Here is a 16,939-nt window from a genome sequence, read left to right on the forward strand (position 1 = left end):
ACTGCGTCTCTGCCTTTTAAATGTATTAAAAGCTGCCAGGTTTTTAATACATTTAAAAGGCTGAAGCTCACCAGAGGGCGGGGATCGGGTGCAAGCCAGGAATCAGTTGATTTCCAGCTGGTTCCTCGTTGCCCGCTACTCCCTCCCTCCCCTGCCCCACCATGAAGATGGTGCTAGGGGGGATGGGAAATGGGCTTTTAAGCAGCAAGGAGTTTGAGAAGTGATTAGTTGAGTCACTAGTCGACTAGTCACTTACATCTCTAGTCTATGATAGTATTGTTTGGAATGGTAATGGGGCTTATTGCAGGGATTGGTTCATGAGTTAGAATTTCTATTACATAGTGTAGTGTTTCTCAACCTTTTTTTTAATCAAATACCCCTTTAAAATATATAATTACCCCCTAGTAATTACAGTTTCCAGACACAAAGTTTTTTTTCTACCACTGTAACATGTTTGTTTAAACAACTTAATCATAGGCAGGTGGTGATGAAATTTTTGGGTGTAAAAAGTACAAAAATAATAGTGTAAAACTTAAAACAAAAATTCAGTTTTCTCTAAATTTCAATTGTGTTGATGTACCCCCAGACTTCTCTCAAGAACCCCTAAGGGTAGTGTGTATTTGCTTCAGGTTAGAGAAACAAACTAACACAGATAACCCTCCGAAAATTTACTTCAGTGGGGACACAAGAATTCTCTCTCTCTCCTTATGCAGGTCATATTTCAGTGGCCCAATCCTGCTGTCCTTGAAGTCAAAAGGTAGCTTGCCATTGACTTCAACCAGAGTAAGGTTGACCTGTAGCAATAAGCCTATACAGTACAAGAAACCAAAACAAAAATCCCAAACTAGTGTCAGCAATTTTTGGCAGCTGGGTCAATGGACTGAGTTTCACTTGGCTTGTGCTGTGTGACTAAGAGAAGCTGTGTAGATCTTACAGCTCAAGCTGGAGACTAAACTTTGAGATTGGTATAGCCTTCTAAGGGAGGTTGTAGATTCTCTGTCATTTGGAGTCTTTAAAAATAGGTTAGGCAAATAGGGATGGTCAAGGTATAGTTGTTCCTGCATCAAGGGGATGCGGGAGAGAGGGAAAGAGATTAAATTTTATCCCCACTTTTCTATGATTCTGTGATTTAGTTGCTAAATTGCATATACCTGAAATTTTTTTCCCAACAAAAAAGAGATAATGAAATCTATGATTTATGGAATATAATTAAAATGTAAAATAAAATGAGAGTTTTATGTACTTTCTGGTGTTACTTTTTAGCACAGTGTATTATTGTAGCAGTCATTTACCATTCAAAATTTTAATAGATATATAGATTTTAGGGCCAAATAGGGAACTTCTAATGCAATCCTTCACACACACACAACAGCAGGAATACGCCTCTCCTACTTTTTTTATCCATTTTATTTTCTCTTAAACATAGTGTTCCTAACATGTTCAATGCTGTTTTCTCTGAAATAAATCTTGTGATCATACAGTTGGTAATTCAGGTGTGAAGTGTTCCAACTTGAAACAAAGTGCTTGCTAACACAGCTACATCTCTATCACTTTGCTAGCATGTGATTGATAACAAATCGAAGATGAAAGATGAGTAGTTACTAGGAGTCAATGTTTTCTTTGTCATAATAAAAGTTTATTGGTAAAAGAAATGCAACAGTCTAATTGATTCTCTGTGTTGGGGTAGCCCATGGAATTTTTCACTGTCATCTGGTGATTTGGTTCAAGATGGAGCATTGCAGGTCTGGGATATGGAGTCTTCATGGGCTGTACTTCCATGTTTAATATTAAAGTAAGTCAGTTCGGTTTTATGTTAGTTGGTTGTGACCCTGGGCTCCTTGAAAGGTGCTAGTTCTGTGGCGGGGGGGGGGGGGGGGGGGGAGGGTGTGGACACACCTATCCAGATAGTTGTTCTATTGTGTGAGCTACAAGTTTAGGATGTCCGCTCAGTCCCGTAGGCAGCTTCTATTTTACTTGTCAAGTTGTGGGGAAACATTTTGAAAAGCTAATGCCTTAGGAGCCCAAGTCCCATTTTCAAAAGTTTTGTAGGTATTTAGGAGCCTATGTCTCATTGAAATACAATGGGACTTAGGATCCTTAGTGCCTACACCACTTTTGAAAATGGGACTTAGGCTCCTAAATTATGCAGATGCTTTTGAAAATGTTACCCACAGTCACTGCTTTTGTACTATGACTAGTTCTTCCTTATCTTTTCCATTACTATGTGTCAAATGATTATAGACAATTACAGTCTCTTCCCTTTGCCATCCCCTTCAATAGGTTGCTCTTATCCTATTCATTTCTTTTTAGTTTTTCTATCTGGGAGATGGCCTCTACTGCCACTTTGATTACATATCATTAATTAGGACTGCAGATTTTTGCAGAGCTTTGCAGTCTCTTAAGTTTACCAAAGTTCCTTTTCTATTGTGGGGCCCAAAACTGAACACAGCACTATTTTTTGCAACAGAAGTACATTATGTGTGTGTGTGTTATTTATTCTTTATTGCCTCCGGATATATTTCTGCATTAATGCACTTCATCTAGTCAGCTTTCTTCTGGGTTTTATTTCTTTCTGGGCCAGTTGGAAGAGGGAAGGGGCACATATTATTTCATTCCAAGTTTCTTTTCTTTTTGCTATTTTGACTCACTCCCCACTGGACTTAGCTCAATTTTTCAAACCCTGCAGATTTTCTGTGCTTTTGCTTAAGCTGTTTGAAAGTATCTAAGTGCCATATATCTCCAGATATGGAATTATGTCTTTCAGGTTATTTCTACACATGAAACAATATTAGCCGTATACAGAGGCCTACACAAATCATAAAATCATAGACAGTAAGGGTTAAGGATGTAAAAAATGGAAAAAAAAAGATATTGACCATGTAACCAGCTGCTGCAGCTCCACGCTCTGTGCTCCAAGCAAGACCATTATTTAATGCTTATCTTCATTTGTTGATGTGAATGTTTGATCCCTGGTCAGTAGGAAAGTTGAAGAACAAAATAATAGTTTTATTAGCTTCTGGGAAATCTATGGGAATATCATCAGACTTTCCACAGGCCAGTCATAACTCATTGAAAGGTCAGATGACCAGTCTAAAGTTGAGGTGTGACTGGGAAAGGAAAGGTGGGGAAAATATGATTTCCTTATTAGCACAAAAGGTTGGATTCACTTGCAGGCAGTACTTGTTAGGAACTGTTGGACAAAAATAATTGTTTTGAGTGGGTAGGTGGTTTTTTTTTCTACTTTTAATCTCAGTGATTCTGTGTTTCTTCTTTGTTGCCTGAATAAGACAGTGTGGGTGCCATATTGTGCCATTATACTACTATAGTGTACTGCTTACAGTACTCAAAACCTGTTCCATTACACCGATAATTCATCTAGGTTGATAGAAGCATTCTTTCATTGACCTAGCCATGTGAACTTCAAGGGTTACTATGGCATTTTGCTGCAGCACTATTGAATACATTTGAATAATTGAAGAAATTTTCAGTGAACTTGATGGACGTAACCCTTTTGCAGATAACAGTGTATTAGATCATTAAAGTTTGCATAATCAAGCCAGTGTTGTGCATAAAGAGAAGGATGAAACGAGAAGAGAGGGAAAGCAAGAGCATCTTGAAAACTATAAATGCATGGGTTTCATTACAAATCTATGACAAGTTCATTTGCTTCAAAGGGTATACACCTTCAACTTATTGAGGTTGGGCTGGTCTGCAGTGAGATGTTCAAAATCAGCCTTAAATATTTGTTCTAACATGTTAGGTTTTTATAGCTCCCTTCCTCTCTCTTCCCCTATCTTTGAAATAGCTGGGTAGGTATTTCTGTTATTATTTAATGAATGAAATATAATGGTTCTTTACATCTGTTTTTATATATGCTAAATAACATAAGTCCACTGTCAAAAAATAAGTTGTGAAAGTCGTCCATAAATGCACTGCAAGAAAATTGAATCATGCTGCTGGTTTAATAGCTTTTCAGCTGGGTTCTGTGCCTTGTTTCCTACTCTTCCTATGAGCCTCCTTTTGGAGTCTTGAAAATTCCCATTCTTCCCCCCAAATTTCTTCTTCAGCTAATAACCCTGCATTTGGCTGACCATTCTGAGTTGGGCATGGAGTTACTAGATCAATTGAAGGTATTCTTTGTCCCTTGAGCCAAGTTCTAATCTCAGAATTCAGTTCCTTACATAGTAATGTATTGTGCTTTCGACTAGAGAGTTAAGCCAGAGAGGGAAATATGGCATGTGGAAAAGCTAAGCAAACAGTTCTGTGGGTAGAACAGAGCAGTTTTACTTCCATGGAAACCACCCAATTACATCTTAGAGTCTGGTTAAAACTAAATTTGAGAAATCTGATATACCGTGGGACCTGCTATATTCAGTCTGGAAACAAAAACAAAGGAGTGAAAAAGGCAACACAATAGTGGGAACATGTAAAATGGAAACAGAAAGAGGAGGTAATTCAAGATATTAATATCAACAATATATTATTAATCTGAAATGCAACATGAGTCACTAGCACGTTTACCCAGTGTAATTGTACTACTGAATACCATTAGATTAAAAAAAATTCCTCTTAATTTTTTCCATTATTTTACTGCTGTGTTTTCAGTTTATATATGATAGTGGAGGTGAAGCTAATTTTCTAATTAATTCAAGCATGTGATACAGCTACTTGGTTTCCAGACAGAGTGCTCCATCTACAGGCAGGATATTTTATTTAAAAATTTGCCAGTATCTCATTTCATGTACAAAATCAACTGTGTTTTAAATTACTTAGAATACTAACAGAGTGTTGCTTTTATAAATGAAGAGTTTGCAAAAACTGATTCTATTCTTTGACCATGTATCAATGTAGATTTCACTGTAGGTAATCATGCATCTTATGGGCATGAGATCAGACTTTTTTTGAATAGCAGTATATATTGGGACCACACATTTGCTTTATGCCTTCTCATGCTGCCTTGTCAGGGTATAAAGGGAGAAGTGGCCATGACCCTCACAGTTCAATCTTCCTGACCATGGCAGTGCTATTTTTTGTTTCTAGCTTAAAAATATACCTTTTCAGTGAAGACTTGACTCCTCCTTAGATGTGGACACTCCTCAGATGTAGCCACTCGACCAGAAAAAATGATGGAGGAAAAGAAACATACATCTATGTACACCTTCCAATATAGCAGCGTAAAGTACCTCACACTGACCAACATGAAGGACTTTGAACTTTCTGAATAGGGTTTAAACTCAATCTTCAGCAGACTTATTGGTCTGGTCAATGGACACAGTTGAAGCCTATTCTTTCTGACGAACAGCCTTGTGATGTCCTGAATAAATGTTTGGTGCATAAAACCTTTATTCTCAAGAACTCAATTCTAGTAATGTGTGACTAGAAACTGCATCTACTAGAACAATATGTGTATACCACATCAGACCCAGAGGAAGTTAATGCTTCCAAAGAATGGTTAAAAGGATTCCTCAGTCATATCCTACAACCCAGCAAAAGGAAGGCAGGAAAGAAAAGACACCATCAAAATTGGTGCAGGCTACACTGAGGGCAACTGCCTCTGCCTGTGGTACCAGTTGCCTCTTTACTGATATTAACACTCACAGTCACCACATTGGCATTGAGCTCAGTGCCCTCTCTTCTATTGTCAACAGTATCTTCATTTATAGCCTGCACTGCACTTGATGTAAGGGTGACACTGAAGGACAGCCAAGTGAAGCCTGAGTTTGTCAGGAGATATGACTCAAAAGAGGATGAGAAACTTTTTAAGGGGCAAGACATCCAAATCCACTACTCTGGCAGGTATGATGCACAGAAAGTTGGTACTGGCATTCATGAAGACACTAATATTGACAACTACACTGATTTACGGGCCAAAGATATTCTCTCAGTCATCACTCTCCCTCCAAGGACATTGTTGGTATTGGAGCACTGTCTGGCACCAGGATTTGAGCAGAGGCATTGCTCCATGGCACCACTGTTCAAAAAGTCTTACCCTTCTTCACCATCACTGTATTAAACTTTCTCTCTAAGATTGAGCAGGGATGCAGAACACATATGACATGCCAGTTTGGACATACTAGAGACCATGAATGTGAGTATCTTGCTGTGGATCACTGTCAAATATGTCTAGGAAGAAAAGGGCAATCAGGCTGCCCGTAAACTCCTAGGAGCTGGAAGAAGTAGATAGACAACAGTATCCCCAGTGACCATTGAAAGAATTGTTGTTTTTGCCTTTTGAGACCATTACAATAGTCCCAGTCCCACAAGGGATGATTTTAAGACTTTTCAGATTTTTCTATATTGTGTCTCAGAGATCTAGAGATAAATTAGTAGTTACACAACAGATATTCCAGAATCTCTTTGACATTTTGATGGCATCAGTCCTAGCTAGAGTTGCTTTCCCCATTAATGACGATAGACTGGAGCCAACCAATGGGCATTTCTACCCATCTTTCAGAACTCACAGGTAATACAATGGCCATCCATTACATAAACATGTTATTTGCCCGTCTGCCTGGAGACCACCAAGTTCTTAGAACGCAGTGACTCCAATAAGCCTTCATCCCTTGGAAGTTTGTAACAGTCTATCAAATTTCCTGAGCAGGTAATCTGTAACCTTTCATGAAAGGCCCTTATACAGATTTAGCATGAGATTACTATTCTGCCACTGCAGTCTCCCATTGTAGACTTCTTTGATATCACAATGTCAAATGTCAGAATTTTGGCTCCAGAGGAGTTCTGAGTTTAGCATAATTGTCAGATGCCTTCCTTCATCAGTGAAATAGAGGCATGCTCTGCGTCTTTCCTCTGATTATCCCGATTCCAAGTGTGAGCATCAAGATTGAAAGAACAAAGCCATTTTCGTAGATGCCTATTGACCAAGACAGTTTTGGATGACAGACTTACTGCAGATGTCCATTCATCCCCCAAACCAGCTCTCAAACCATCTGGCTTTGATCTCCATTTCAAGGCCAGACATTCCATTTAGACTCCAAGACACTGCATTTGATAGCATGTTTAGAGTCTGGTTAAGTCCTCAGACAGAGACTGCTTCTAACAGACTCAGGAAATAATATACAGAAATGGAAAACATGTATCAGAAGTCTGTGCTCTCCTAATGGAAGAAGTTCTTAGTATGTGACCTCATTGTAAGTTCATTCCTAAACTGATCTCAGACGTGTATCAAAACCAGTCGGTCAATCTCTCTCTTCCTAAAGCCATGTTCTATACTGAAAGAAAAGTTACACACATTAGTTGTATTCATGAGTTTGCTTTACTATAATGACAGGATTACACTATTAACCTTCTATTTTCAGTTGTAGTTGGCCATTGTAAAGGTCAAGCCATCTCTTCACCAAGAATATTGAAATGGATCTCACAGTGTTACAAATGGCTGGTGCATTTATCCCTCCAAACATCAAGGCTCACTCCACCTGAACATAGGTTATATGGTGTAGATACTTCAAGCAAGTGCCACTATCAGAAATTAGCAATGTAGAGTAATCTTTTGATATTTGCCAAACACAATACCTTAGACATAGTTGCTAATTCAGGTACCAAGTTTGGAGGAGAAGTCCATATTTATTTGAAACGCTGAAACTCCTCAATCCTACCATACCATTGCTTTGCTTTGGGATCTATCTCAACCTATATTCGAGGAAGAAAGTATGGTTTCTTAATCTATACGAACAGTGGTCTTCAAGCTGTTGTCAGAGTGGTTCCCCCACCCCACTTTTTTTCAACTGCAATGAGCTTTGAATTGTGAAAGAACATCTGTAGGGATCCTCCTTCCTTTCTGCTCTCCCATGGAGCACAAAGAGAGACAGGTACCTGTGCAACCCCAACAGACATTGCAATTCAAAGGACTCCATGCATAAGATACATACATAGCGACACTAGCCTGCACATAATTACTACATATCAAAGACCCACAATTATTGTGGGGTAAGTAACCATTCTTTACTAGCTGTGGATTTTCATTTCAAATACCAAATGTATCAATATCAGTCTCTAGCTTTTAGCTAAATGTGTGTGGTTTTATGCTTAAATAGGAAATATTTTTCATTGTGTATGGGCTCATCTAGACTATGCCAAAGTGATGAAAGAGGATATGGATCTCTCCCCCCCCCCTTTTTTTTCAAAAAGCTGCGTAAACCTCAGTTTTTGAGGAAATGCAGCTTTTTGAAAAAGGAGGGGTTTGCCGTAAAAGCCATGTCCAAACTACTTTCACTTTCAAAAGCAAGATTGGAAGAAGATATGCAAATTCCTCTTTTGGCACTTTGGTGTAGTCTAGATGAGCCCTATAGAACAGCTGAGGAATATGTGTACATTAGTTTTTTAACAAGTTACTAGTCTAACAGACATCATATATCTTGCTTTTAGTAAGGCTTTTGCTACGGTCCCAAATGACATTCTTAAAACCAAACTAGGACATTGTGGTCTAAATAAAATTTTTATATGAGTGTGCAACTGGCTGAGAGACTGTTCTCAAAGAGTAGCTCTCAGTTGTTTGCTGTGAAACTTAGGTGTATATAAAAGGGTCCTGTGGGGCTCAGTCGGTATTTTGCTAACTGAATATGAGCCAACCATGTGATCCATTAATGACTTCAAGAATGGAGTGTGAAATATAAAATTTGTCTAACTGGTCCAGTACATAGAACTAGAATCATTTCTGAGAATGCTACCTGGAATCCATGGACTTCAGTCTCTTACCTCGCAGCTTAAATGTGGCCTCTAGGACCTCTCTCCTATCCTTACCTGTTATTGGTACTTATTTGGACTATGACCACTAGCTCCTTCCTAGCTCTACACAAGCGTCTATCCAGATGTCTAGAGTGATCTGCAACCTTTGCAACAGACTCGCAAATTTTCCATGCAGTTCTGGTGGTCATTGGAAACACAAATATCTGGGTTTCTGATGATCAAATCCAGTATAACTGTTATGTGTTTGTTCCTAATAACTGGAGTTCCCTCCCCTAAAAGTGGAGTTAAGCTCTGAAGTGAGCTTCCCTGGGAGATTGTGGAATCCCCTTTATTGAAGGTTAAAAAAAACCATAAGTGAGACAAACAACTGTTATGGATGGTCTAAGTTTATTTGGTCCTGCCTCAGTACAGGGGATTTGACTTTAACTTCTCGAGGTTCCATTTCAGCCCTAAGTTTCTCTGATTTTCTTTTATAATAATTTAATTTCAGTCTTTTGGTTAGGTGGATACAAAGCTTGATAGGCCAACATTTCACTGATTTTAATAGTTAATGTTTGCTTTCCTCTTAATGGATATCCATAGTTTGAAATAATTTATAATCCCTCACTTCTACGTTGCTAACATCCTTGCTTCTCATCAGAGGCAGTTATTGCAAACCCTGATTTCTATATATCTGTGATCTCAAGCATAACATTTCATGCTGTCTTTTCACTTTTGCCTGCCTTTTCTATCAAAATGAGGAGGTGGGACTTTTCATAGGTAGGATTCTTGCTCTGAAATATATAGGAATCTTGATTTCTGAATGCTTTTATTATGCCTCCCTGCCTACAAAATGGAGCAGATATGCAAAGTGGAAGGATGGTGCAACATGTGTATGTTTGTCTGACACGTTTCCTCAAGCCAAAAAGAAGTATTAGGTTTTACTTTATTAATGCCTCTGGCCCTTACAGTGCTCTTTAAAAGTCAGATTTAAAAGAGTAAAAAATAATTTATTTTACAACATGCTGGAAAAGCAAACATTTTTATTCATATGTTACTTACTTGGGACCATCTACTACACAGCATAGTCTAGGGGATTCCTTTTGTTACTACTCCCTGCAGTAGTTGGTGACCACAAGATTAAACCATATATTGTGACATTTAAGCCTTTAAAACCATTTGTATTGTGTACTACAATCAAGTATTTTTGCCCACCCTGGTTTTTTTGTTTTAATACATGAATATCCTTTCAATGATATAGAAAGGACTTCATTTATCTCTTGTGATATCCTGACCCATATTTTAAAATATTTTATTTTTATTTTTTCCATAGGTCCTCCCATGCCATCCTCTTCATCTAGTCCATCTGTCATTGAACATTTACATTCCCTTCCTCCATCACCCAGTCTCCATGACAACCAGAGGTGGTTGCTAAGTACTAATGCCATCCAGCCAGTTCAGGACTCTGATACAGATGAGGACTATACCACCAGCACTTACCTAGTACAGACCGGTACTGTTTCAGTTTGTGTCCCAGATCATGGTAAGAAGAGGACAACTTGTCCATAGTTTGAATACGCTTTCTTATTTTCCATCCTGGTACAGAGCAGTCAGATAGGAGTGAAGAAATTAAAATTACTCAATATGTTAAATGTATCTTCTTTTAATTTTCGCGAGTGCATGTGTACTTTCTGGAATGAATGCAAATAAGCAAGAGTAGAGACTGACCTTATGTAATATATAAGATGAAAGTAGTTTATTATTTTAGAAGTAGTAGTCACATACCAGTGGTGACCACTACGTGATAACTCATAGTGATGGTCTGACTACTCTACATTTGTGTTTCTTTTCAAATGGTAAACTAAAGTTTCTTAAACTGATGTGATACTTAGCTTCAACATTATAGGGGTATGTCCTACTGACTCACTTCCAAAAAAACAAAGGTCACGAACACATTGGGGCTGATACTGCCTAAAAGATATTGCTGCAGATAGTGCAGCATAGAGAAACTCTCTGTGTGGTCAAGAAGTAATCCTGTATCCAATATGTAAGAACAGTCGTGTGATGAGAATGGGAGTCAGTCACTCCAAAGCAAATAATTTTTCAAACCTGCCAATGTGTAACATAAGAAGTCAAAATATGTGACAAGTGACCAAAATGGCACTTGTACTTGATTGTTCATCAGGCCATAATAAACAGCAAATAGTAGATTTAAGCTATAAAACTGAGTATTAAGGATTCTTTTATCATATGAATTAAACCAATTGTTAAAATCAGCAAAATGGAAAAAACAAATTTATCATGCACAACGAGGGCTTGATACCCAAACCCAGGGCTCGACAATTAGAGTAGATTATAGCCCAACATGGCGCCGCAGCATGGTCTGCGCATGCGCAGCATGCTGAACCGCGCAGCTGACAAGCGGGGCTTGCCACAGCTTGGCGAGCCCTGCCCAAACCTATAGTGACTCAGCTTGACTTTGACCATTTGAGCTCAAAGAATAACTGGTGTTCTCTTTGTGGGCTAGAGGGGGACTTCACACATGTTTAACAGTTGGTTATAAATCTATCTGCTAAACTGCAGTAGAATGTCAGGCTATGTCTACACAGCAGCGTTATTTCAGAATAACATAGTGCGTATCTACGCTACACGCCTTTATTTCGAAATAAAGTTGAGCTGGAGGACTTCTTACCCCAGTTCATGGTAATCCTCATTTCACGAGGAGTAAGGGAAGTTGAAGGAAGAATGCTCTTTCCTCAACTTCCTGCTGTGTAAGCAGCGCTAGAAGCCAAATGAAGCTATTTCTACTTCTGCTATGCAATTGACGTAGCTGAAGTTGCATAGCTTAATTCCACTTTAGCCCTGCTGTGCAGACCAGTGTTTCTCAACCAGTGGTACGAGTACCCTCAGGGGTACTCAAGAGAAGTCTGAGGAGATACATCAACATAACTGAAACTTGGAGAAAACTGAACTTTTGTTCTAAGTTTTACAGTGCTTTATTATTTTTGTACTTTTTACACCCAAATATTTAATCGCCAGCCAGGCTACGATTAAATTGTTTAAACAAATGTGTTGCAATAGTAGAAAAAAATGTGTGTCTGAAAATTGTAGGTATTGGGGGTACTTACAATTTTTTTAAAGGGGGTACTTTATAAAAAAAAAAAAAAGGTCAGGAAGCACTGGTGTAGATGTACCCTTACAGAGCAGAGATACTAAGTTCTGTTCCAGGTTCTGAAGGAATTGTGCTGAAGTGCAGTGGTTCCCAGCCAAGGCTCCAGCACCCCCTGGGGAGCCAAAAGCAGATAGTCCATCAAGCAGCATCAGCATTGCACTTTCTGGGGCCCAAAGCAGAAAGCTGAAGCTTGGGGACATGAGCCCTGCAACCTCAGGCTAAAGCCGCAACCTCAGCAATGTACCTTTGCAGGGGTTTCTGTGGCATGGGACCACAGGCATTTGCCTTGCTTGCTCCCCTTACTTTTAGGGTCAGAAAAATCATTGTTGTGACACAAGTGAACAGTTGAGTTTTTATAGCATGGGCCTCAGAAAGAAAAAGTTTGAGAACTTCTGGTATAATGTTTAGAGCAGTAATTGGTTAGAGACAGGATAGCCAAGCATATAGATCTTGTACCTTCACTTGAAAAGGCCCTGTGCCTGAGTAGATAAGATCTAGAAGTGCTATATTAGTGACTTGGATAAAGATTTTCAAAAGTAACAGTAATTTTGGGTGCTCAACTTGAGACATTTTAGAGAGGTCTGATTTTTCAGAATCTAGAAACTAAATGCTTTCTGAAAATTAGTCCCTTTAAAACTATCTCAAATTGACCAACCAGAAGTTTAGGAATTGCTATATGAATTGGGCTTCAGGGCCTAAAATGTTAACATAATTCAATCCTGTGCAAAGTTAATTATTGTTAAACAGGATTCAGGGTTTGCTATACAGAGATCTCAGCCTGCTTAGTACCATGGCAAATATACCATTTAACGGCCTTTTAACCTTTTTTAATTAAAGGTACAGAAAAGAAAGAAAAACAGTTAAAGCATTTGAAAGGTAAAGGACTAAGTAAAGCAGTGGTCCCCAATCTTTAGAGGCTCCTGGGTGTCTGGGAGGTGGGGCCACTCACGTGCCGGGCGCCCGGGGGCGGGGCCGCGCGTCCAGGGGCACGCCAGGGGACTGGGATGCCCTTGCACCCGGTGCCAGCGTGTGCCCTAGGGCTGGGGCCGCCCGAGTGCCTTGTGCTGTGGGCCCGGGGCCGGTGCTGCCGCCCGAGCCGCGCGCCTGGGGCCGGCACCGGCGCCACTTGAGCACCGCGTGCCCGAGCGCCTGCATGTGCCCCAGGGCTGGGGCCGCCCGAGTGCTGGGGGCAGGGCCGGCCCAGGTTGTTGGCGGGTGCACACGAATTCCCTGGCGGGCGCCATGGCGCCCGCAGGCACCGCATTGGGGACCACTGAAGTAAAGCTTTCATTTTAACAACATTTTGTATTCCCTTTCCCTTTAACTGAAGATCGTTCTAGAAGGAAAAATGCATTGTTTTGACAATCCCTTAGGTGGTATCAAAGCTGGACATAACTGTCCTTTTTTGGGGGAAAAGAAGTTACCTGAAGATACAGTAGATGCAAGAGGAAGACAAAGGACAGAGTAGGCCAGTTACTTAATGGGGAGGGAGAAGCAATAGCAGAAATTACAGAAGTGCAAAATGATGTTTTTGTTTTTCACTAAAAAGGAGAGTAGTAGCAATTGGATGCCTAAAATAGTGAATGCCAGTGAAAATGAGGTAGGATCAGAAGATAAAGTAGGCAAAAAACAAGTTAAAAATAACTTAGACCAGTCAGATGTCTTCAAGTCAGGAGAGCCTGATGAAATACTTCCTAGAATACTCAAGGAGATGGTTGAGGAGATATCAGAGTCATTATTGATTATCTTCAAAAACTCATGGAAGAAGAGAGAAATTCCAGAGGACTAGTAAAGGGTGAATAAAGTGCCTATCTATAAAGGGGGAAATAAGGACAAGCCAGGAAATTCAGACCAATGAGCTTCACTTCAGTGCCCAAAAAGACAATGGAGCAAATAATTTGGCAATCAATTTGCACACACCTAGAAGATAATAAGGTGATAAGTAACAGCCAGTGTGGATTTGTCAAGAATAAATCATGTCAAATCAACCTGAAAACTTTCTCTGACAGGGTAACAAGCCTCGTTGGGAGGGGTAGGGGAGCATGACATATGCTATAAAGCTTGACTTCAGTAAGGCTTTTGATACTGTCTTGCATGAATTTACAAAGAGAGTACATTTACAAAGTTTGAAGGTGATTCCAAGCTGGGAGGAGTTGCTAGTGCTTTGGCAGATAGGATTATAAATCAAAATGATATAGACAAACTGGAGAAATGGCCTAAAGTAAATAGGATAAAATTCAGTAAGGACAAGTGCAAAATACTTCACTTAGGAAGGATTAGTCAGTTACATGGGTATAAAATGAGAAATGACTGCCTAGGAAGGATCACAAGCTAAATATGAGTCAACAGAATAAGGTTGTCGCAATAAAAGCAAACATCATTCTGAGATGTATTAGGAAGAATGTTGTAAGCAAGACATGAGAAGTAATTTTTCCACTCTACTGTGATGATTGGCCTCAACTGAAATATTTTCTCCAGTTTCGGGTGCCAGGTTTCTGGAAAGATGTGGACACTTTGGAAAAAGTCCACAGAAGAGCAACAAAAATGATTTAAGTTCTAGAAAACATATACCTATGACGGAAGATTGAAACAACTGGGTTTGTTTAGTCTGGAGAATAGAAGATTAAGGGGGAATACAATAAAAACTTTCAAATACGTAAAAGGTTGTTAGGAGGAGGAGAGTGAAAAATTGTTCTCCTTACCTTCTGAGGATAGGACAAGAAGCAATGGGCTTAAATTGCGTCAATGGCAGTTTAGGTTGGATAGTAGGAAAAACCTGCCATTAGGCTGGTTAAGCACTGGAATAAATTGCCTAAGGAGGTTGTGGAATTTCCATCACAGGAGATTTTTAAGAGCAGGTTATTCAAACACCTGTCAGCGATGATCTAGATAGTGCTTGGTCCCTCCATGAGTGTGGCACACAGGACTAGATGACCCTTCCAGTCCTATGATTCTATGAGCTGCTGCTGTAAATCTAATCTCATTCCATCTCATGTGGTATATGGGATTCTACTGGAGCTGATAAGGGTGGTTAATGACATTTAGATTCCTCTCTTGGCCTGGTCTGGTCAGGACATCTCTAAGTCATCATGACAAAGGCCTGGGATCCCAGGAAATGAAGCAAGATGTAGTAACTATGATGGTGACACTCACACCAATAACCTCCATTTGTTCTTCTGTCAATTCTTTTGTATTCTTCTCCCCAAAGCCTCTTTCTTGAAGGACCAAATGAGGTGAATGACAGATCATACAGTTCATCCCGTCATTGTGTTTTCTACCAATTAGGTCTAATATCTAATACATCAATTTTGGTTCATTAATTTCTAGTTCCATATCTTCTGCTTTTAACCAAGCATTATTTCAGTATAGTCCTTGAACTGTATCAGTAAGTCTTTTAGTTTAGGTTAATTTACTTTGTTTCCTTTTCATATCTTTCCCTATCAATATTTGTCACGATCAGTTATTGTAACATTTTATGAACTTTTACATCCTTTTTTACAGTTGAGTTTACCATTTGAGAAAATTTGTCTGCCCAGTCATTAGAACAAAATCCAAAATAACTAGTCACTTGGCTCTGAGTTCAGATGTTAGCTCTAAATGAAGTAAACTGTCCAACTTCTTAGTGAATTTATTTGCTGTATGGGAAAATGATATTTGGCTTCTGTCCAGGGGAAAAGAGACTTACTTAGTATAAAGGGCTCTAAAGGGCACAAAAATGTGAAAAGATTGTGATGTCTTGTCCAGGCAACAGGGTATTCTGAGAAGGTTTTTTTACTCACTCACTTTCATGTCTGCAGGACATTGCCTGACATGCCAATGCAGCAAAACATAACCCGGTACAAAAATGAGTAGGGCTGCAGATTTCTCTCAGTGCAGAAAAATGCAGGCTACTCATTTTCTCTGTGACTTCTTTGTGTGTCCATGGTTTACCACATGGGAAGGATCTCAGTGAACTGCCTCACTGACCTGATGCAGAAAGCAGGGCCTGTGGAGGAAGGTGTTGGAACACAAGCCCATCCTGTACTCACCCTGCAGCAGTGGCTCCTGTGTACCATGAGACTTGGCCCAGCAAACATTGTAACCTGACTAACAAGGTTTCAGTGCCACTTGCTAGATTCCTGCCCCAGGTTTCATGACAGAGGGGCAGCATAACCAAACTTGAATTGTGCTTTGCTCTGTGTGCTACATAACAACACCCTTAGCAGGTAGCCGTGTGGAACACAGGAAATTCCCATGCCCAACATGAATGTGGGGAGGGATTGTTCTGTGCCTTTCCCTCCTCCCTGGGGATGTAAAATCCCATTTAATTGGTTAACTGGTTTAGAATATTGTTTACTCAGTTAACTGATTAAAGAGGAAGTGAGTGGAGGGCGGGGATGCTCCAGTCCAGCCAGAGAAGCTCTTGCCTGTGGGGTGCCTGGGCCCACCATGGACAGAGGCTGCTTCAGACACCAGAGCAGCCCCTGTCTACAGTGGGCTCCTCATGGCTGGAGCAACTTCCTTTCCACACAGCAGGTGGAGAACTGCCCCTATTGAGTAAATGGAATCAGTAAGCATCACCTTTACAGGTGATGCTCACCAGTTAACCTGTCACATCCCTACTCCCCACCCCTTCCAGGGTGTCCCTTCCTCACCAGATTAGAGCTGTGGTGCGAGGGCAAAGGGGGCTGCTGCAGGTAGTCATTGGCCAAAGCATTTTTCTCAAAAATTACAGAGCATTCACTACATGACTCATGACTGTTCTGGTGATTTTTGATTACAAAACAATGCTGTGACGTATCTGCAGCCTTAACAATGAAAGAGCTAAGCAAACCATCAATCCTTCCTCCACCCACCAAAGGGGAGTGCAGTAGCAAAGGGTGACTGCTCTAATGTTGAGTCGCTCAGTTGTTGCTATCTACTTTTGTGATGAAAGATTTCTACCCCCCTAGTTTCTTGCTGATCTCCCCAGCATACAGCCACATTAGTCAGGACGGACACTACCTTCTAGATTTAGCAAAGACTATTCTTTGCTTTGTAGTAGAGCTGTTATGGAATAGCTTAGTATCTTCAAAGTACTTTTAAAAGGAAAGCTGTGGCCGGCAGTCC

At 40.1% G+C, this 16,939-nt stretch overlaps 1 protein-coding gene across 23 annotated transcripts in view; it reads left to right on the plus strand.

Moving 5' to 3' along the window:
- Positions 1-16,939, plus strand: part of TENM3 (teneurin transmembrane protein 3) — a 2,294,790-nt gene that overhangs the window by 2,022,718 nt on the left and 255,133 nt on the right. For 15 of the 23 annotated variants that reach the window (XM_075930244.1, XM_075930245.1, XM_075930247.1 and 12 more), the window contains one exon: positions 10,013-10,222. The exons of 5 other annotated variants lie outside the window; for them this stretch is intronic. In XM_075930244.1, the coding sequence (XP_075786359.1) occupies positions 10,013-10,222 (210 nt within the window). Of the gene's footprint in view, positions 1-1,667; positions 1,793-5,040; positions 7,146-7,216; positions 7,942-10,012; positions 10,223-16,939 lie in introns of those variants that run through there. 3 more of the 23 variants (XM_075930260.1, XM_075930254.1, XM_075930261.1) reach the window with 3 other exon arrangements.

This window comes from Pelodiscus sinensis, chromosome 5 (assembly GCF_049634645.1).
Source record: "Pelodiscus sinensis isolate JC-2024 chromosome 5, ASM4963464v1, whole genome shotgun sequence".
NCBI lineage: Eukaryota > Metazoa > Chordata > Testudines > Trionychidae > Pelodiscus > Pelodiscus sinensis.